Source organism: Chionomys nivalis, chromosome 6 (assembly GCF_950005125.1).
Source record: "Chionomys nivalis chromosome 6, mChiNiv1.1, whole genome shotgun sequence".
NCBI lineage: Eukaryota > Metazoa > Chordata > Mammalia > Rodentia > Cricetidae > Chionomys > Chionomys nivalis.
Genome location: NC_080091.1, coordinates 65,036,833 through 65,054,596, shown reverse-complemented (window position 1 = coordinate 65,054,596; position 17,764 = coordinate 65,036,833). Strand labels below are relative to the sequence as shown.

The following is a 17,764-nucleotide window of genomic DNA, read 5'->3' as shown; positions in this document are numbered from 1 at the left end:
TCCTGGGAATGTAGGAAACAGAAATACATTGTCAAATTTATAAGCTCTACAAGACTGATAAGTAGGTAGGGTACTAGCTCAGGGTAGAAGTAAAAGGTCTTTGAAAAAGAATCTTCTAGGGCTTTGGCTATTGTTTCTGTTTGTTTTGGGTTTTGAGGCAGGGTCGGTTAAAAGCACTGCCTATGCTTCCAAAGGTCCTGAGTTCAATTCTCAATAACCACATGGTGGCTCATAATCATCTGTAATGAGATCTGGTGCTCTCTGGAGGAAGAGACCTGGTCAGTCATCCTCATCAACTTAAACCATGAAACCAATACTGACGAGTTCAACAGAATCACCATATATGGGCTGCTTATGCATGCTTCATCATTGCCAGGACATAAATTTCAATTTTGAAATTTCTTCTTATATTGCTGAGGCTGGCCTTAAGCTTGATGTCCTGCTGTCTCAGCCTCCAGATTACTGGCATTGAGCACAGTTGCCACCACAGCCAGCTGAGTCCTGATGTCAGAGTTCTGTGTAATAGGAGTATCCGAGTGAGCAGGAGACAAGCTCCTGGTCTTTGTGTATGTGCACAGAAGAGGGCGCTGACTCACAGAGTGTAAACAAAGGTAACAAGTGAGTAAACTAGTTAATGTGCTAGATAATACACTGGAGAAGATTGGACGAGGTAGTGAGTCAAAGATCGAATGACTGACATGGCATCTCTGAAAACGTGCAGAACATGCTGTGACTTTCTGTGAGGTTAGATTACAGAAGCAATGCTTGGTTGAGCTGCTGGGAATCCCCTAGCCTACAACTGCCCTGAAACTGATCTCACCCACTGTTTCCTTCTTACCCCACGCTGTTGCATTTTTAGTGTGAGGGGACAAGACTTTGTACCTTCAATAAATCTCTCACTCCACAACAGATTTGGATTCCTCACTGAGATCAAATCTGTCTGAAGAAAAACAGTTTCTAGAAGACACCAATAGTAGCCGGAAAGTTTAGTTTGGAGCCTTCAGAACTTAAATACTCTAGGATTCCTTTTGCCTGCCCATACTTTACATCAAACCGAAGGTTGAGTCAAGTGCTTATTTCTTACCACGTTCACCTTCTCACTCACCCACCCCTGTCCTTATGGGGTAGAACCTTGTGGAAACCATGTCACTAGTCGTAGGATCTAGGGGATCTTTAACCACTTGGTGTGGAGAGAGAGATGTTTAATGTACTGAATTCATGAACCAGTTCAATTAAGTTTTTTTTATTAATTTCTTTTCTCATATATTATATCCCAGTTGCAGTTTTTTATCTTTTTTCCTAGCCCTGCCCCCATTCACTCCTCTTCCATTTCCCTTCAGAAAAAGGCAGGCCTCCCAGGGATATCAACCAAACATAGTAAATCAAGTTACAATAAAACTCGGCAGTTCCCATCATATCAAGACTGGAGGAGGCAACCCACTAGAAGTTAAGGGGTCCCAAAGGCAGGCAACAGAGTCAGAGATATCGCATGCTCCCACTATTAAGAGACCCACAAGAAGACCAAGCTACACAACTATAGCATATATGTATAGAGCCTAGGTTAGAGCCAAGAAGTTTCCCTGATTTTCGGCTCAGTTTCAATGGGCTGCTATGAGTCCAGGTTTGTTGATTCTGTGTGGTTTCTTGTGGCAACCTTGATCCTTCTGGCTCCTACAATCTTTCTTCCCTCTTCCTCCGCCCTTCCACAAAATTAACTGAGCTCAGCCTAACATTTTGTTGTGGGATTCTGCACAATCTGTTCACATTAGTTTATGAATGAAGCCTCACTGGTGAACATTCTGACAGGCTCCTGTTTTTGAGTATAGCAGAGTATCATTAGTATGATTTTTATTTTCCATCCTGGTTTGTTCTATCCTAGGTCTCTGAGCTGTCTACTCTCTGGTTCCTGGCCCTCCAGGGAGTATCTGTGGTGGGCTTCCTCTTGTGGCATGGGTCTCTAGTTGTATCATCTTTTGTTGGGCACTTCCACAATTCCTGTGCCATCAGGTTAGTTCTTTCTTTATGCAATATTCTACTTAAACTATCATAACGTCTTTCTGAGATGTACTAGTTTAGAAAAATAGACCTTTATCTGCAGAAGTTAACTCTTTTGAAAACTGAATTATGATGTTCTCAAAGCATTCATTACTTATTTAAGACCTTTCTATTTTTCTATGAAACACCTTGAATTTTGTACTCCAGATACAACCATTTAATCAAGATGACTATGGTTAAGCACCATGGGTTTTGTTAGCTTGAATAATAAATGTTGATTTTATCTAATTTGTAAAACAAGGTGCTCGATATTTAGCAAAATGATGTTGGTAGTAGGCTTTTCACTGGTGAAGCTGGTGATTAACGTAAATGGTAAAGCATCCTTAACCGTGAGTCATATAAAACAAGCATTAAGGTTAAATTAATTTTACCAGCCTACATTTCACTCTCACTCTTAGGTAGAGGAAAGAATGCATATGTTTAAAAGTATGCTAAAATAAAAATGTATGCCTATATATGCAAAGAATTTTCATATTAACACTGTATATGACAACCTGAAAATAGAATTCATTTCAATGTCAATCTAAAATAGAATATATGAATAATTTGCTGGGTGGTGGTGGTGTGTGCCTTTAATCCCAACATTTGAGAGACAGAGGCTGGCAGATCTCTATGATTCTGAGGCCAGCCCGATCAACAGAGCAAGTTCCAGGATAGCCAGGGTTACACAGAGAAGCATTGTCTTGAAAAACCAAAAAATAAAATTAATAAAAAGAATATGTGCATAATTTTATTTTTTCATAGTGAAATATTGGGTGATTATGCAAATGACCAAACTATGGCCATACACAGCAAAATGACTGCATCTCACCAGCATAAAATTGAAATAAAACCCAAACATCACAGAATACATGTCACATTTCTCAATTTAAATATTTTGCAAAATTAATGATGATATATCTTTCAGGTAAAACACTTAAAGGAATTGAAAACACACATAATTAAATAAGACATTAATATTTGAAACTATGAACTGCATACAAAAAATATGACTCCGCTTGTAAATATACACTGACATGTTTCTAGCGTGGAAGGTGAGGTTGAGATTTCAATAAGAAAGAAGTGGGATAATTGACTAAACATAATTAAAGAGCCTGTCTTAAAAGAAAAGGGAATGCATGGAAAGCTGGTGTGGGATTTTCATATGTATGCTGTGAATATGTTTTATTGCCATTGGTTAATAAAGAAGCTGCTTTTGGCCAATGGCTTAACATAATATAGCCAGACTGGAAAAGATATATAGAGAGGGTAGACAGAGTCAGAGAAGACGCCATGTCACCACTGCAGGAGACAGATGCTGGATGTGAGACAGAACCTTACCTATAGACCACAACAACGTGGAGATACACAGATTAATAGAAATGGGTTAATTTAAGATGTAAGAGATAGCTAAGAATATGATAGAATCATTGGCCAAGCAGTATTGCAATTAATTTAGTTTCAGTGTGATTACTTCGGGTCTGGGAAACCAGGAAATGAACAAGCAGCCTCTGTCTACAGGAAGCAGAAGCAATAGTTCAGCTGTTCCTCACAAGGAAGCTGGTATAAACTCCAGATCTAAAGAAAGAAACACAGCAGTTACCAAAACCCAGGAGAGTGAGGTTTCCTGGGGAGGAGTTTAGATTAGAAATACAGCTTTATATCCATAATCACAGGAAGGAAAAGTGGGACATAGTGTAACCAGCTCCCTCTCTCCATGTTTTTGCTAGATCTCTCCAGTGGGCACCCAATTGGAAGGCAGTGGTTCTACTAATTGATCCAGGTAGATTAGCACATCAGACAGAAGGCAGAAGCATAGGACTAGGGTGTGGCTGTAGGGAATTCTGGAACATTTTTATGTGTTTCCTTATTGTTTTAATGTTACAATAATATGAGAAATGCTTTAACACTGGAAAAACTATGTTAATGAGTGCTAAGGGATGTATGTATATATTTTCTTTTAAAATAAGCATTTAAAAGTATGTGAGAGGCCGGGCGGTGGTGGCGCACACCTTTAATCCCAGCACTTGGGAGGCAGAGCCAGGCGGATCTCTGTGAGTTCGAGACCAGCCTGGTCTACAAGACAAGCTCCCAAATAATCACAAAGAGGTTTATTCTTACTTATGAATGCCTGCCCTTACCTTGGCTTGTTTCTAGCCAGCTTTTCTTAACTTAAATTAGCCTGTCTATCTTTAGCCTCCAATCATTTATCTTTCCTAGTCTATATACCTTTCTTTACTCCTTTCTTTGTGGTTTGCTGTGGTCTTCCTATTTGTTGTCTCTGCCTGCCAGTCCACCTATACTTTCTCCTACTTACTGGGCATTTAGCTTTTTATTAGACCATCAGGGCTTTTAGGGAGGCAAAGTACCACAGCTTCACAGAGTTAAACAAATGTAACATAAAAGTGGCAGGATAAAACAAGCATTAAATCTGTCTGCAATTAGAAAGGCACTAAATATTTTACTTTGTTCTCTTTAGTTAAGAACGTAAACAAATATGCATTGTCCTTTTGGATGCTATGTAAAAGTATTTCTTGACAAATAACATATGACAGTCGACTGTGACTGTCTTAGAGAAGTTCTCAATACGCTTGCTGTCTGTGTAGCTTTCTTTCTGAGAATTTCTCTTCTTCTTTAACCCTCATGTTGATGCCTATATTAAAACATCTTTAGTTAATGCTACCTCTGCTTAATGCTGATTTTTACTTGTGTAATAAACAACCTCTATAAGGAATTGAAAGAGACCTTGGGTTACTGTACACAACTTCATTTTTTTCTGTATTGCTTCATTTCCCTGATAATGAGTATGAAAAGTCACCAATTCCAAGCAATCTTGTTATGAAAGAGCTTTTGGCAGAAAGAGGCTGAAGTGTTTTATACTACTAACTTATTTTAAGAGTTTCAGTGTCCTAAATTTGACATGTTTCTGCCTATCATTGGTACCTATTATTTCACATTGTCACGTGTGGGCTTCTGTCATCATGTAAATGGAATTGATTGCCTGGAGTCACAAACAACTAGTTTAATTTTATATAACAATTTTTAAAAGCCGTTCTCTAGATCATATATTTACTTCACACTTAGTAAACAACCTTGTCTATTAAACTTCAAACTGGTTGTGGTGATTTGCAAGTGAATGGCCCCCAAAGTGTGTGGCACTCTTAGGAGGTATGGTCTTGGAGAACACGTAGACTTGCTGGAGGAAATATGTCACTATGAAGGCAGACTTTGAGATTTTATATATGTTCAAGCCATGCCCAGGGTCTCAAACCATTTCCTGTTTCCATTGACCTGTAAGTCAAAATGTTGAACCCCCAGCTATTTCACCTGTATCATGTCTGCTTGCACACCATCAAGTTGCATCATGATGACAATGGACTAAACTTCTGAAAAAGTGAGCCAATGCATTTAAATGTTTTCCTTTATAAGAATTCCCATGCTCATGGTGTCTCTTCACAGAAACGGAAACCCTAACTAAGACACTGGGAAAACTCTGCTGCAAATGCCTGTAAGCCTAGCTGAACCCCTGGTGCTATTGGTTTCAGAAAACCCGTCAGTCGTCATTGAAGGTGCAGACGCCCAGAGATGCCTTTAGTTGTTTGAGGAGTCTCCTTTGTTTGCTCCAATCACTTCAATATCAAGTCAACTCACTTCAAACTGTCTTAGTAACTGGAAAAAGTTAACACCCAGTCTTTAAAATCCATGAGTCATTTTTCTAGGATAAAAGAAGAATCAACACACCTTTAATCGGCAGCCACATCCAACCAGGGCTGACGTTCCGTGAACACCTTATGCTCCCACTTGAACTTGAGCTCTTCTGCAAGATCACCCCGGCCTAGCTTGCGGAGATGGCGAGCCAGGAGGCGAATTTTGTCCATGGAAGTCGGGAGTGATCGTTTCCAGAAGAAAAGCAGGTCATGGATCTGCTCTGTCAGATCATCTGGGTGCTTGAGTTTGATGAGCTGAACTGTGCTGCGGCGCAGAGGAAGGGATGCAGTGAGGATCTCGACACCTTCTTCCGAGAGCTCCTCTGCCAACCAGTGAAGTAAATTATCCCAAAGAGCCTCTGTCAGGACACGTGTAAGGTTAGGTGAGGATAGCGAGGTTAGGATTCTTGTTTAGTCAGTTGCTGATCTAACGCTCCTCACCAGGTCATGTGAAATCTATCTGCTTTCAGGTCTAGCCTCTGAGAAAGGAAACTATGAGACTCCCAGGTAGGCTGCCGAATATCTGCCAGTACTAAGGTCATCTGAGGGTACCAGCTACTGCAGAGGCTTAGCAATGCTAGCATCCCTAGAAAGCAGAAGAGCTTGTTAAAATGATTTTTATACTCCATCCATATAATGATTGAGCAGTAAGTACTAGGGTAAGACGGGCATATGGTGTTTTTAATGAGCTCTTAGTAGATGCTGATGCTGGAGTCCAGACATGCTTGAATAGTACTGTGTTGGAGGATGTTCTCCAGATACAAGCAGATATTTTTTATTAGTACTAATATGATGAATAACTACATCAGCTATTTTCACAATTTTCACAGGGATATAACTACACATATATCCACAAAAGCCAGAGTACCCGGAATGCATTTCTATGGAAGGTCCTCTAACAAAAATTTCCAATGACCTCTGCACAATATAGACCTGCAAATATCTTGAGTAGATTTAGTATGATCAACACAGCTCTGACCAAGTCTGGAAACCTGTTCGTCTCTTGCATTTCTGATTCCATTTTGCAGTCATTATTTGTTGTGGTGTGTAATTTAGACCATCTGTCTGTGTAAGGTCCCCATGCCTTACTCTCTTCTATCACAGCCACTTTTCTCCTGGTTTGCATTCACTCTCACCTTCGACTACCTGCAAAAACTACTGAATGCACTTTCCTGTGGAGATTACTTAGGAAAAGGAGCAGATACAACCTTGTTAGGTTCCAAACAGTATTCTCCTAGCATTGGGCAAAGCACACATGTTGATGTTCACTGCACTTCATAGCTCTTCCTCTCTCCATGTCTTTCCCTCCTTCTTTTGAAATTAACAGGCATCTTCATCACCAGTCTCGCCAATAACTATTCACTCACCTAACCACAATCCCTTTGTCCTGTCTTGTGTTTCCAAAACAAATAGAAGCCAGGCTTCACATTTCATTTTCTTTCTTTCCCTTTTCTTTTCTTTCCTTTTCTTTTCTTCTCTTCTTTCCTTTCTTCCTTCCTTTCTTTTTGCATTGGTAAAAATCAAGACCAGGGTTTTCTCCATGATCAATTGTTTCTCTACTGCATCGTAGACTGTAATTCTACCACTGAGCTACATCCATCCACAGTCTGAAAAATTTTGTGCTTCATAGTCAATGAGATTCCTTCCTCCTATGTGGTCTAAATTTCTCAACATTATTACTTTCCTCTACACCCTAGACTTCCACAGCTCCAGTTCCGCTGCTCCTGTGTAGTGAGCACGTCCCTCTATCACTAGTAGCTATCTGCCATTTTCTTACTCACCCATGCAGAGTCCTTCCTGCCTTATCTCAGTGCAGCTCTAAAGGCTCACCTCTCTATACCTACGATGTTCTTAGAATCAACTTAGAATGTGTTTCCTCTTTCTCTTCATTGTTTCCTGGTTCCCAACCTTAATCCTGCTTTCTTAACATTTTCCAAACTACTTGGGCTTCCCCAAGTCATGAAAAATATATTGAATGCAACCAGCTATGCTACTTTGTATCAAGCATATTATCTGAGATGTTGACAAATGCACTTAGAAATCTTATTGTTCTAAAGTCAATTTAAAATTTTCTATACCAAGGACCAGCAAATTTTTTCTTCTGTCTTAAGCCTACTCAAACTGTCCTAGAGATATTTGGTTACTACTTACAGCCACTGGCTCTTAGTCTGCATCTTTTGTGACACCCATTGACCATGTCATCATCATCATCATCATCATCATCATCATCATCATTATTATTATTATTATTATTATATGCAGTAGCAGTATTTCATGGCTTCCTTCTTTTCTCTCTTTCCTCAGATCACTCTTCTCCCCAGTGTAACTCATTGCAACCTTCCTGTGTCAGTTCATATGAATTTTTTAAAGAGCATATTTTTTCTAAATCTAATTTTTATTCAATATTTGTGTATGTGTATGTGCCTATGGTTTACATATGAGAATGTGGTTGTACATATAACATAGTGTTTATTTGTAGGTTAGAAGATAACTGGAATTTGGAGTCAGTTCTCTCCCGTGGAGTACAGGGATTGAACTTGGGTCTTTAGGCTTACATGGAGAGCACTTCTACCTGCCAAGTCAACTTGCCAACCCGAGATATTCAATTTCTTATATCTCCCCCCAATGAATTCATATAATCTTACTTACTTACCTCTCTCTTACAGGTAACATACCTCAATCTACTATAGATTCATCTTTAGCTTTGATTTTCTTGAACATACTCTAGAATTGAAATATTTGCCTCTTTGTGAGTGATGAACTTATCTATATGGCTATAGAACAGACAACTGAGATACCATATTTATAAATCTGAAACTATCAACTTTTGGCCTTTTCTTCTTTCCAGCTGCCTGGGTCTTGATTCCATTTGTTTGCTTCTTTGATTTTTTTATTGTGGTAGTTTGACTGAGTAAGCTTAAACACTGCTAGTATTCAAATTTCTCAAAGCCCATGTCACATACTCTTATGCCTAAGTACTCTCTCAGCTTTACAGATTTCAAGTATTTCTTCTGATTTCCAGCCATATTGACACCCTATTAACCATTCTTTCTGTCATTGGGATCTTAAATATTTTACTTAAAAGACCCATGTTTCTTGGCTGGTGGTGTTATTTGGAGATGGAAGGATCCTTTGGAGGTGGAGAGTGGTGAGAAGTTAGGTCATTGGGCTTTTCTTGTTGGGGGAGCACTATGACCCTGAGGACTTCCTGTTTTTCTCCATTTTTTCCTGATGGGATGAGATGAACAAAACTCCTCTGCCGTATCTCACCACAATGTACTCTACTGCCAGAAAGTCATGGTGAAACTCAGCCAAAACAAGCTTTTCTCATTTTAAATATTTTTGACATTTATTTGTTTTGTTTCACATGTGTTCGTGTTTTGACTGTGTGTATGGCATACCATGTGCATGCAGTACTAACACGGGCCAAAAGAGGTTGTCATATTCCCTGTAACTGGAGTTACATATAGTTGTTAGCCACCATGTGGGTACTGGGAATCAAATGAGTTCCTTTGCATAAGTAACAAGTACTCTTAACCATTGAGCCCTTTCCCATTTTAAAATAGATTTCCTCAGTAATTCTGTCACAGTATTGGAATACTGACCACTACAAAGTTCTGTCTTCTTGCTGAAAGGAATTAAAGTTCTCATTCATATTCTTGCTATTAATTTTGGCTTGCTTTTGAATTTGACACAGCTAATAAGAATTTGAGACTTGATCTGATCTTGTTAATCACTTTTACTAAATCTATTGAAAGTCAATTCTATTGTCTAAGCTTTTTAATTTGAGTATTTTAAACACTTAATTGTTTCTTTGTTGTGCAGGCAAGCTGTGAGCTCACTGTGCACTGTGAATGGGGCAGAGTGCAGAATATTCTTCCCACAAGGTGGCCTTCTAGGAAGAATTGCATAAGGTATGATGAATGCACTGGAAAGCAAGGTCATGGAGGAAATGCCCTGGTCTGTTCTCATTAACCCCATGACATGGCCAAGATGATAAGACATAACACCAGGTGTATGCACTTGTATTTGCTTAATCTATCTGTAAACATCACCCTATCCTTTGTTTGCCTTAATAAAATTGAGAACTGTTTTGTTCGCACTACTCTTTTAGAATTCTGAAGCCTGGAGTCTCCTAGTTTGTCTCCATTCAGATCTTTAGAACATATCCTTTGTCTTTCAGACATAGCCTTCCTGGTCTTGGGACAGGTCAACAACCCAAGTCTAATCCCATCTATGATCATTCTTCCATCTGAAGCTTTGATGATACCTGGAACTTCCTAATACACATAATAAGGAGTGCCATGTTTTTGTACAATCTGATGGTCATTGACAACAACAAATACTGTGTTTTTATTTAAACATCAAATTTCTTTAAAAATTAACATCATTAAACTTTCTGAGATTTCACTCACTTCAGCTATGCAAACTTTGCCTGCTCTCTTTTAAAATGTATTTATTTGATAAATAATAATAAATAATAAAGTTTATTCCTATTCTTTATACAATGCAGATGAGGAGTGCCTGCATTTTCTGCACTAACCCATAAGGACTGCTTAATTAGGTTTCCGATTTATTCCTGGTTGACCTAGTAAAGTATAGTGAACAATATGATAAATTTGATGAGCACAAATTACAGAATTAGTAGACTTTACATAATTAAATAATATATTTAAAACGTAAATAGAATAAGCCTGTCAAGTCCTATTTGGAAATTTGCATCTTTGTTAAGTAGCTACATTCTTATTAATATGAAACCTAACTAATTATAAATGACCACAACCAAATCTTTTCCCTCTGGTTTCAGAGCTCAAAGAGCTCAGCATTACACAATGAAGCCTTCTCTTTTTTGTTGCAATGGAATGCACACCTCAATTTCATCTTTACTGACACCTAAGACAATCCTTAATTGACAACCGATACTGACACATGGAAATTGGAGTTGAAGTTGAACAATTTTGCAATGCTACAAAACTATAGTGTATTTACCAAATCTAGAATTTCTATGTGAGCAAAATGCTTTATAAAGCTCATATTTCTATGAATTACAATATAGTTCTAATCATATATATATATATATATATTTGTAAATGCTATTTGAGGTTACATGTACATGAATTCTCAAAGAAGTCCATTGATGGGTTTTCCTGCAATGATTAAGTGTTACTCTCTTACTTCTTTTATATAAAAGAACTCAGTTACATGTAAACTCTATGACAATAAAAAGTAATTTGACCAGGACAAGGAGAAGGGTCCTTACCTAGAGGGTCTGTGGACACTCTTTTGGTGCTCTGTGGTCGGTTGATTACTTTTTCATGCTGCTCAGAAAAGGGAAGCACAGTAAGTGAAGGAAGTTAAACACTGAAGAACAAGCTCAGTCTCCACCCAAACCTCACCCTTGTTGGCAGGACTCAAGCTGCACACCTTGCAAACTGAGACTGTGTGTGTGTGTGTGTGGGGGGGGTGTTCACCAGTAGTTCTCCTGTGTTAGCTCAAAGTACAACAAACCAGATGTTTCAAAAATTTTACACTTAGTCACATTTAAGCATCACCATAGAAACCACATGAAGTCCAAACAAAGCTAAAATTGAGGATAATTTGAAAGACAATAGCATAAAGCACCCCCTGAACTCTATGCCCAAACCATGATATTTCATAAAATCCATGTATGCCAAGAACTGGGCCTTAACACTCAACTCGGAACTTGGTACCCAGCAGAGATTGACACAACAGTTTATGTGAATGTTATGTATATGAGATACAAGAAACAGTTGTTATGCATATATCTTAAAACACATTTTTCATAACTAATCACATAGTTCATCATTCCTTTTGAAACTACCTGAATAACAGTTTGTACACAGTTAATGTGGAAGAGTGAAAAATAACATATCACATGAAGCAAAAATGTCTGGTTTTAAACAGCTAATTAGAGGCTGAGAAGCAATGTTTCTTTGAAGCATTTGACATCTCAATCTCTGTGAAAGATAGTTCTTAAGACTGCGTCACAAAATCTTGAACACAGTTCATTGCAGCTTCATCTATAATGACAAAAAAATGAATGACCAAGATTGTCTTAAAGAGGTGAGCACTACTCCAATTATGGAAGAGTACTTACTAAAAAACCAAAGACAAATAATTGAAGGACAAAGAAGGATAAAAATTGAAAGATGCCACTTTCTAAATAGAAGTGCCATAGACTATTATGCTAACTGCAAAACTTTTGTTTTGAAAAGTGACATATTCCAGTTTCTCTGAGATCATGTTCCTAAAATGACATTTTTTTCAAACATGGGAAAAATTGCTAGTGATTTCTGATAGGTAGGGATCAAGGAGACATGACAATAAAGGGGAATAAAGAGGGCATTGTGGTAATGAACTAATCCTGAATCTTGATGGTATGATGGGTATGCCATTCATCAAGCTATAAGGTAGCAGAGAGCTACACACAAACATGTATTGATGTCACCTTCCTGACTTTGACAATATACCGCATTTACATGGAGTACAGATGCTAAGGAACATTGGTTGTAGAATAAATAATTCTCTCTACTACCTTTCCAACTTCCTAAAAATCTATCTTTCCTTTTCCTTTTCCTCTCCTCTCCTCTTCTCTCTCTCTCTCTCTCTCTCTCTCTCTCTCTCTCTCTCTCTCTCTCTCTTTTCGTGTGTGTATGTGTGTGTGCAATGGAACTGAACCAATGGCAACATGCATACTAGCAAATGTTCTAACACCGAGGTTGAGGTACACTGCCAGCATCCCGTTTTTTTATTTAAAAAAATCCTACTTCACAGCAATGACAATAAGAACAATAAATGTACTATATGTCAATATGTAGCACACCTTATGTACTTAAAACAATAAGTTCACTGAATCTGAATACTTGCTTTGTAGGAATGCTTTTCATAGAAGTTCTATGGAAGAATATAAAACAAATTAAGAAGTTTCATAGGAGGAAATTAAGAAATAAATATATGTTCAGGTATATTGTATTGTACCACTTCAATCTAAATTAACTTGGATCTAACGACTATATGACAGACCCTTTAAAACTGAAATATAAATGTCAATTTATTTATACTTTTAAATTCAATTTATGTGTGTGTAAACATCTGTGTGTGCTTGCATGAACGTACACACTCAAACATGTGCAGGGACCCATTGAGGCTTTGGTATCAGATGCCATGAAGCTAGAGTTACATATGTAGGTATCTGCGAACCAACATATGTGGCTACTGGGATCTGCACTCTGGTCCTTTTGATTAAGCAGCAAATATTGCTAAACACTGAGTCATCTTGTCACCGCCATAAACAGTGCAACAGAATTTGCCTCCCCATTAATGGACCTTGCATGGACTAAGCCAATGGCAAGATATAGGTATCAAATTGCTTTCTTTCTTTATGTATCAGTAAATTTTTTCCTGCTCCCAGGATATTGTTCTTTGTTCACAGAAGTCTCATAGGACCTTGACACTTGAAAATGTTTCTGATGCCTAAATACAGAGGGGTTTTCACACATATGTGCATCCAGTTTTCCCATAAAGGATACAGTTTAATATTTGGGATTACAATATGATTACATTTCTCTCTTGGATTTCCTCTAACCAAACCCTCCTATATACACCCTATCCACTCTCCTTCAAATTTATGACCTCTTCATTCATTAATAGTTACTGCATGTAAATATTTCTATACATATATATTCCTAAATATAACCTCCTCAGTATGTATAATATTACTTCTGTATGTATACCAAGTGGTCAGTCTTGAAATCATAAGGGATGTTTAATGTCACCTTCCTGTGCTTTACTTGCCCCTCCCCAGTCCCTCTTACTGCTTACTGCTCCATCCATTCTCTGCATTGTGCACAGTTCTTGTCCTTACGCTATTTTGCCTGGAGCATTGCCTTTCAGACTTCCTGGTGTCCAGAACAGCCCCCAAGGCCAAATAGAGACTGCATGCCCTCATACAGTCTTTGTAATGATCCCAGTGTCCCCACACCATTCTTTACAGAAACAAACAGCTCCACTTTTATACTTTCTGCTTTTTCATTTTTTCTGCTCAGATGATACCAACCTATTACCCCAGCTACATACTAAAGGAAGCTGTGTTATTTTTATTAATAGCCTTTTTGTATGTTAGCTAGTATATTTTGGCATGTTGACTATAATTTCTTTATCACTTTCAACTTTCGTGGTACATGAAGATTGTTGAATAAATCAAGAGATGGCTCTAAGCTTTCAAAGTTTTTTCTTCAATACACTACTCTCTTACAAAGGAGACTAGCAACACTTATGTGGGGACATTTACCGACGACAACCCTCTTAAGGATATCAGCATAAACCATAAATAATTTGGATATGTATAGGTACATATTTATACTGCTATTTATAAGTCATTTCTCATAAAAAGTCAATAAAAAGAACTGAAACCCAAAAGAGCCACTTAGGCTTGAAGAGGGTATGAGTATTGAGTTTTAAGGCTTCTATTATCAGGATTCTAAGCACTGCTGACTATTCTTTCTGCCTAAGAATAATCTTCTTATTGAACTATTCAAGTTTACTAAAGAATTTAGCGGAGCTCATATCTGTGGGTTGAGTTGCTTCTCTGTGTAATTTTCAACAAACTAACATAGAGTTATCTTTTAAGCTCTCTAGTTTTAAGTCCTTTGGCACCTCCCATTTCCCCCCTTGTAGGTCTTTTCGCTCTCTAAGAACAAGTCTGATCAGTCTTGGCTTTCCTTGTTATGTTAGTATTTTCTGTACATTGACATCACAAACTGTTGTGTTATTGCAATATATGTACATATGCATATCTACATTGATAGATGGTAGGTAGATAGATAGATAGATGATAGATAGATAGATAGATAGATAGATAGATAGATAGATAGATAGATATCATACTGTTTTATAGACCCTAGAATTAATTCTTCCTAACTGTTCACTGGTTCTGTTTATAGCAATGGAGATTCAGACAGAGAGCCTGTAAAGCCTTTTAAATGCCATGGCTTGGGTCAGTTTAAGTCACCTTTTTTATCACACAAGTTTGGAAAGAACTGGGTGTCATTTTTGCATGTACGAAGGGTTTCTATAGCACTAACATTCTAATAGGTGAGTGTCTGAAGTTTCATCTGTAATTATGATGTAAACAGAGGTTTAGGTAAACAGAAACCCCATCAGTCAATGTCACCATTACACAGTAACCTCAGAAATAGTGTTCTATCCTGTGTCTCACAGCAGCTCTGCACTAAGCTATTGTGGACCATTTGAGCTTAGACAGTGCTTTGATCTGGAAAATACTCAGCATTTCAGTATCAGTTATGACTTACATCCATTGTAACGTGTTTTCAGGGAGCTTATGATGTTGCATTCAGTAAGTAGCCAAGCCAACATCACTATAGAAATGCATGTGTGAGAATAAAGGAAAAAACATTGCAGAGGAAGAATGAGCCATTGTGGGCTGGATTTAGGGTGATTTGTTTGGTGACATCATATTATCATTGTACCCTCCAACCTAAATGGTTGAATGTGGGTTATAGTTGAGAACAAAGCAAAGATGATGGGGTGATCCAAGTCCAAGTTCTACCACAATAACTGATAAAACACAAAATGAAGCTTTAAAAGGAAGAAATTCGGGGAAACTAAATCACTTAGACTATTTTGTACATGTCTTAAGTGGTTAAGTAGAAACAATGATATAAAAATATGTCTTTGAGACCTGGAGCAATACTCTATTTTAATTATACCTTAGGTGGTAAACTAACTTCAAAGGCATCTAGGAAAATAGTGTTGTAATTTGACAGATGTAGAAGTAATAAATGATAAATTTGTCTTATTTAATTTCTAGTGCATTCCAATTGGGGTTTTCGAAAGAAGAATATTTTTATCAGATAATTATGCTAGAGATTCCCTGTTCTTTTGAGTATCCTGACCCATTGACGCTGTATAGTAGAATGAATAACAGCACTTAATCATGAATATCAACTTAGAGGTCCTTATAGTGTCTTGTGGTAACAGCTATTTCATCTAGCTCTACCTCACACTCCTCACACTTCAACCATCTTGCCACAGATTTTTTTTGGGTAACCAAGTAATTAGTTATGTTACTAAAATACACACAAGTTTATTTTAGCAACAGACAATAGACGAAAGCATGTATCTAATTAGTATCTGTCTGCATATCTTTAGGATATATTTAATGAACTAGCAATAGATCCAAAATATATCTAACTAGTACTCATCTGCATATCTTTAGCATGGGTTTTTATTAGAAGCTTTAAACCACAAAACAGGCAAGTTCTGGATTTGACTGTTAAGGTAATTTGAATGAGAATGGCCTCCATTGGCTTACATACTTGAGTAATACTTGGTCTTTGGTAGCTGTTTGGGGAGCATTCGAAGGGACATTCTTGTTGGAGAAAGTATCACTAGGTGATAGGCAGTTATAAAGCTTCAAAACCCTTCCACTCTTTCCTGTGTGCTCTGTCTACCTTCTGCTGTGGAAAGGGTTATGAGCTCTCTGCTGTTGTTCTAGCTACATGCCTTCATGTCTTCACTCTGCCACCATAAATTTTAGCCCTCTGAAACTGTAAATGCAATTAACCATTTTATTTTATAAATTGCACTGCTCATAGTGTTTTGTAAGAGCAATAGAGAAGTAAACAATACAACTGCTTACTTTAATCAATTTATTTTGTGAGAATGATTCTTTAATAATAATTATCATTTGCATTAGAGCGCAGTTATAGCAAAATAATTGTAAGCCACTTTCTTAGGTTTGTAACTGACGGTTTACAATGATTTATTAATGATTTCATACTATAGGCAAGCTAGATAGACTTTTAATCAAATAAGTAATCTGTTATAAAACTAATATTGACAGAAATTCTATGATCTTTATAGGCTCATCATAACTGTCTGTCAAATAATAACTTATTGCAATATTGTCCCAGTCTATGCTTTGTAACATTATTTCATTCCAAAAATAAGACAGTAGTTTGATTAATTATCATTTCTATTTCACAAATGTAAACTTATGAAGTCAACATGGATAGGAAATTACAAAACTAGATTTAAAACCTTTTTTTTAAACTCTAATTAGAAGATAATGTTCTCTGAAACATATTTGGCAATGATTTTGATTAGTAACCATAGGTTAGGAGTTACTCTAAAGAATACAACCTGTAATCTTTGCAGCAAAATGCAGTTTCGTGAGTATCTGATGAAGTAGTTATTATGCATGCTTTACAGATGAAGAGAACAGAGTTAAAGAAAGAAAACAATCTGGTCAAAAATATCCATTCAAAACGACAGACATACCATTCAGCCTACTATCTATAATAAAAATTTGATCCCACATTTGTAACTGTAAGTTAAAACTTGCATATAAAATTAATATAGCATATAATTTTGCATTTAGTTATTCCAGTAACTTCTACATTGCGTACATCATTCATACATTTGCTTTGTATGGACTTTGCTTCTTTGGACTTGGAGGTAGTATGAGATGGAGGTTTAAAACGTGACTACTGGCACTACTACTCATTTAGTTGTGACCTTGAGCAAAATATTCCCTTTTTCCTTGGTTCCTCACTTTAAGCAAGAATAATAGCAACTGTTCCCCAGTGACGTTGAAAGGAGACACTGAATTATATCATGCCCCTTTAAAGCATGGCATAATATACAACAAAGTGCTCAAAATATTACCAGCCATGACTTGTTTATTCTTAAAAAATTACTATTTGCTGCCTGCTTAACAGGAAGTTCACTTATATAAACAAAAGGAAGCTCTAAAAATAAGTGCAATTAAAACAAAACAACATTGCTAAATTCTGTTGCTAGCCGAGATTTCTGAACCTGAGAACAATTCACAGCTAAGAAGGGAGTTTTGCAAGTGATAGAGACATTAACACCAGCCTGTGTTCTATTCACAAGATCAGAGGAAGGGACTAAAAAGAGAACAGCTGCATCACCAAGTGGATTTATTTTTTATTTTCGGGTAATGACATCACTCAGGATAA

General features: G+C 37.2%; 1 protein-coding gene across 1 annotated transcript in view; it reads right to left on the bottom strand.

Annotated features, from left to right (window-relative positions):
• Positions 1 to 5,777: 5,777 nt before the first annotated feature.
• Dthd1 (death domain containing 1) overlaps positions 5,778 to 17,764 on the bottom strand; it is a 59,267-nt gene continuing 47,280 nt past the window's right edge. Inside the window, exons 9-10 of the mRNA XM_057773039.1 lie at positions 11,002 to 11,059; positions 5,778 to 6,100 (exon numbers count right to left, since the gene is read on the bottom strand). Coding sequence (XP_057629022.1) covers positions 5,778 to 6,100; positions 11,002 to 11,059 — 381 coding nt within the window. The remainder of the gene's footprint in view (positions 6,101 to 11,001; positions 11,060 to 17,764) is intronic.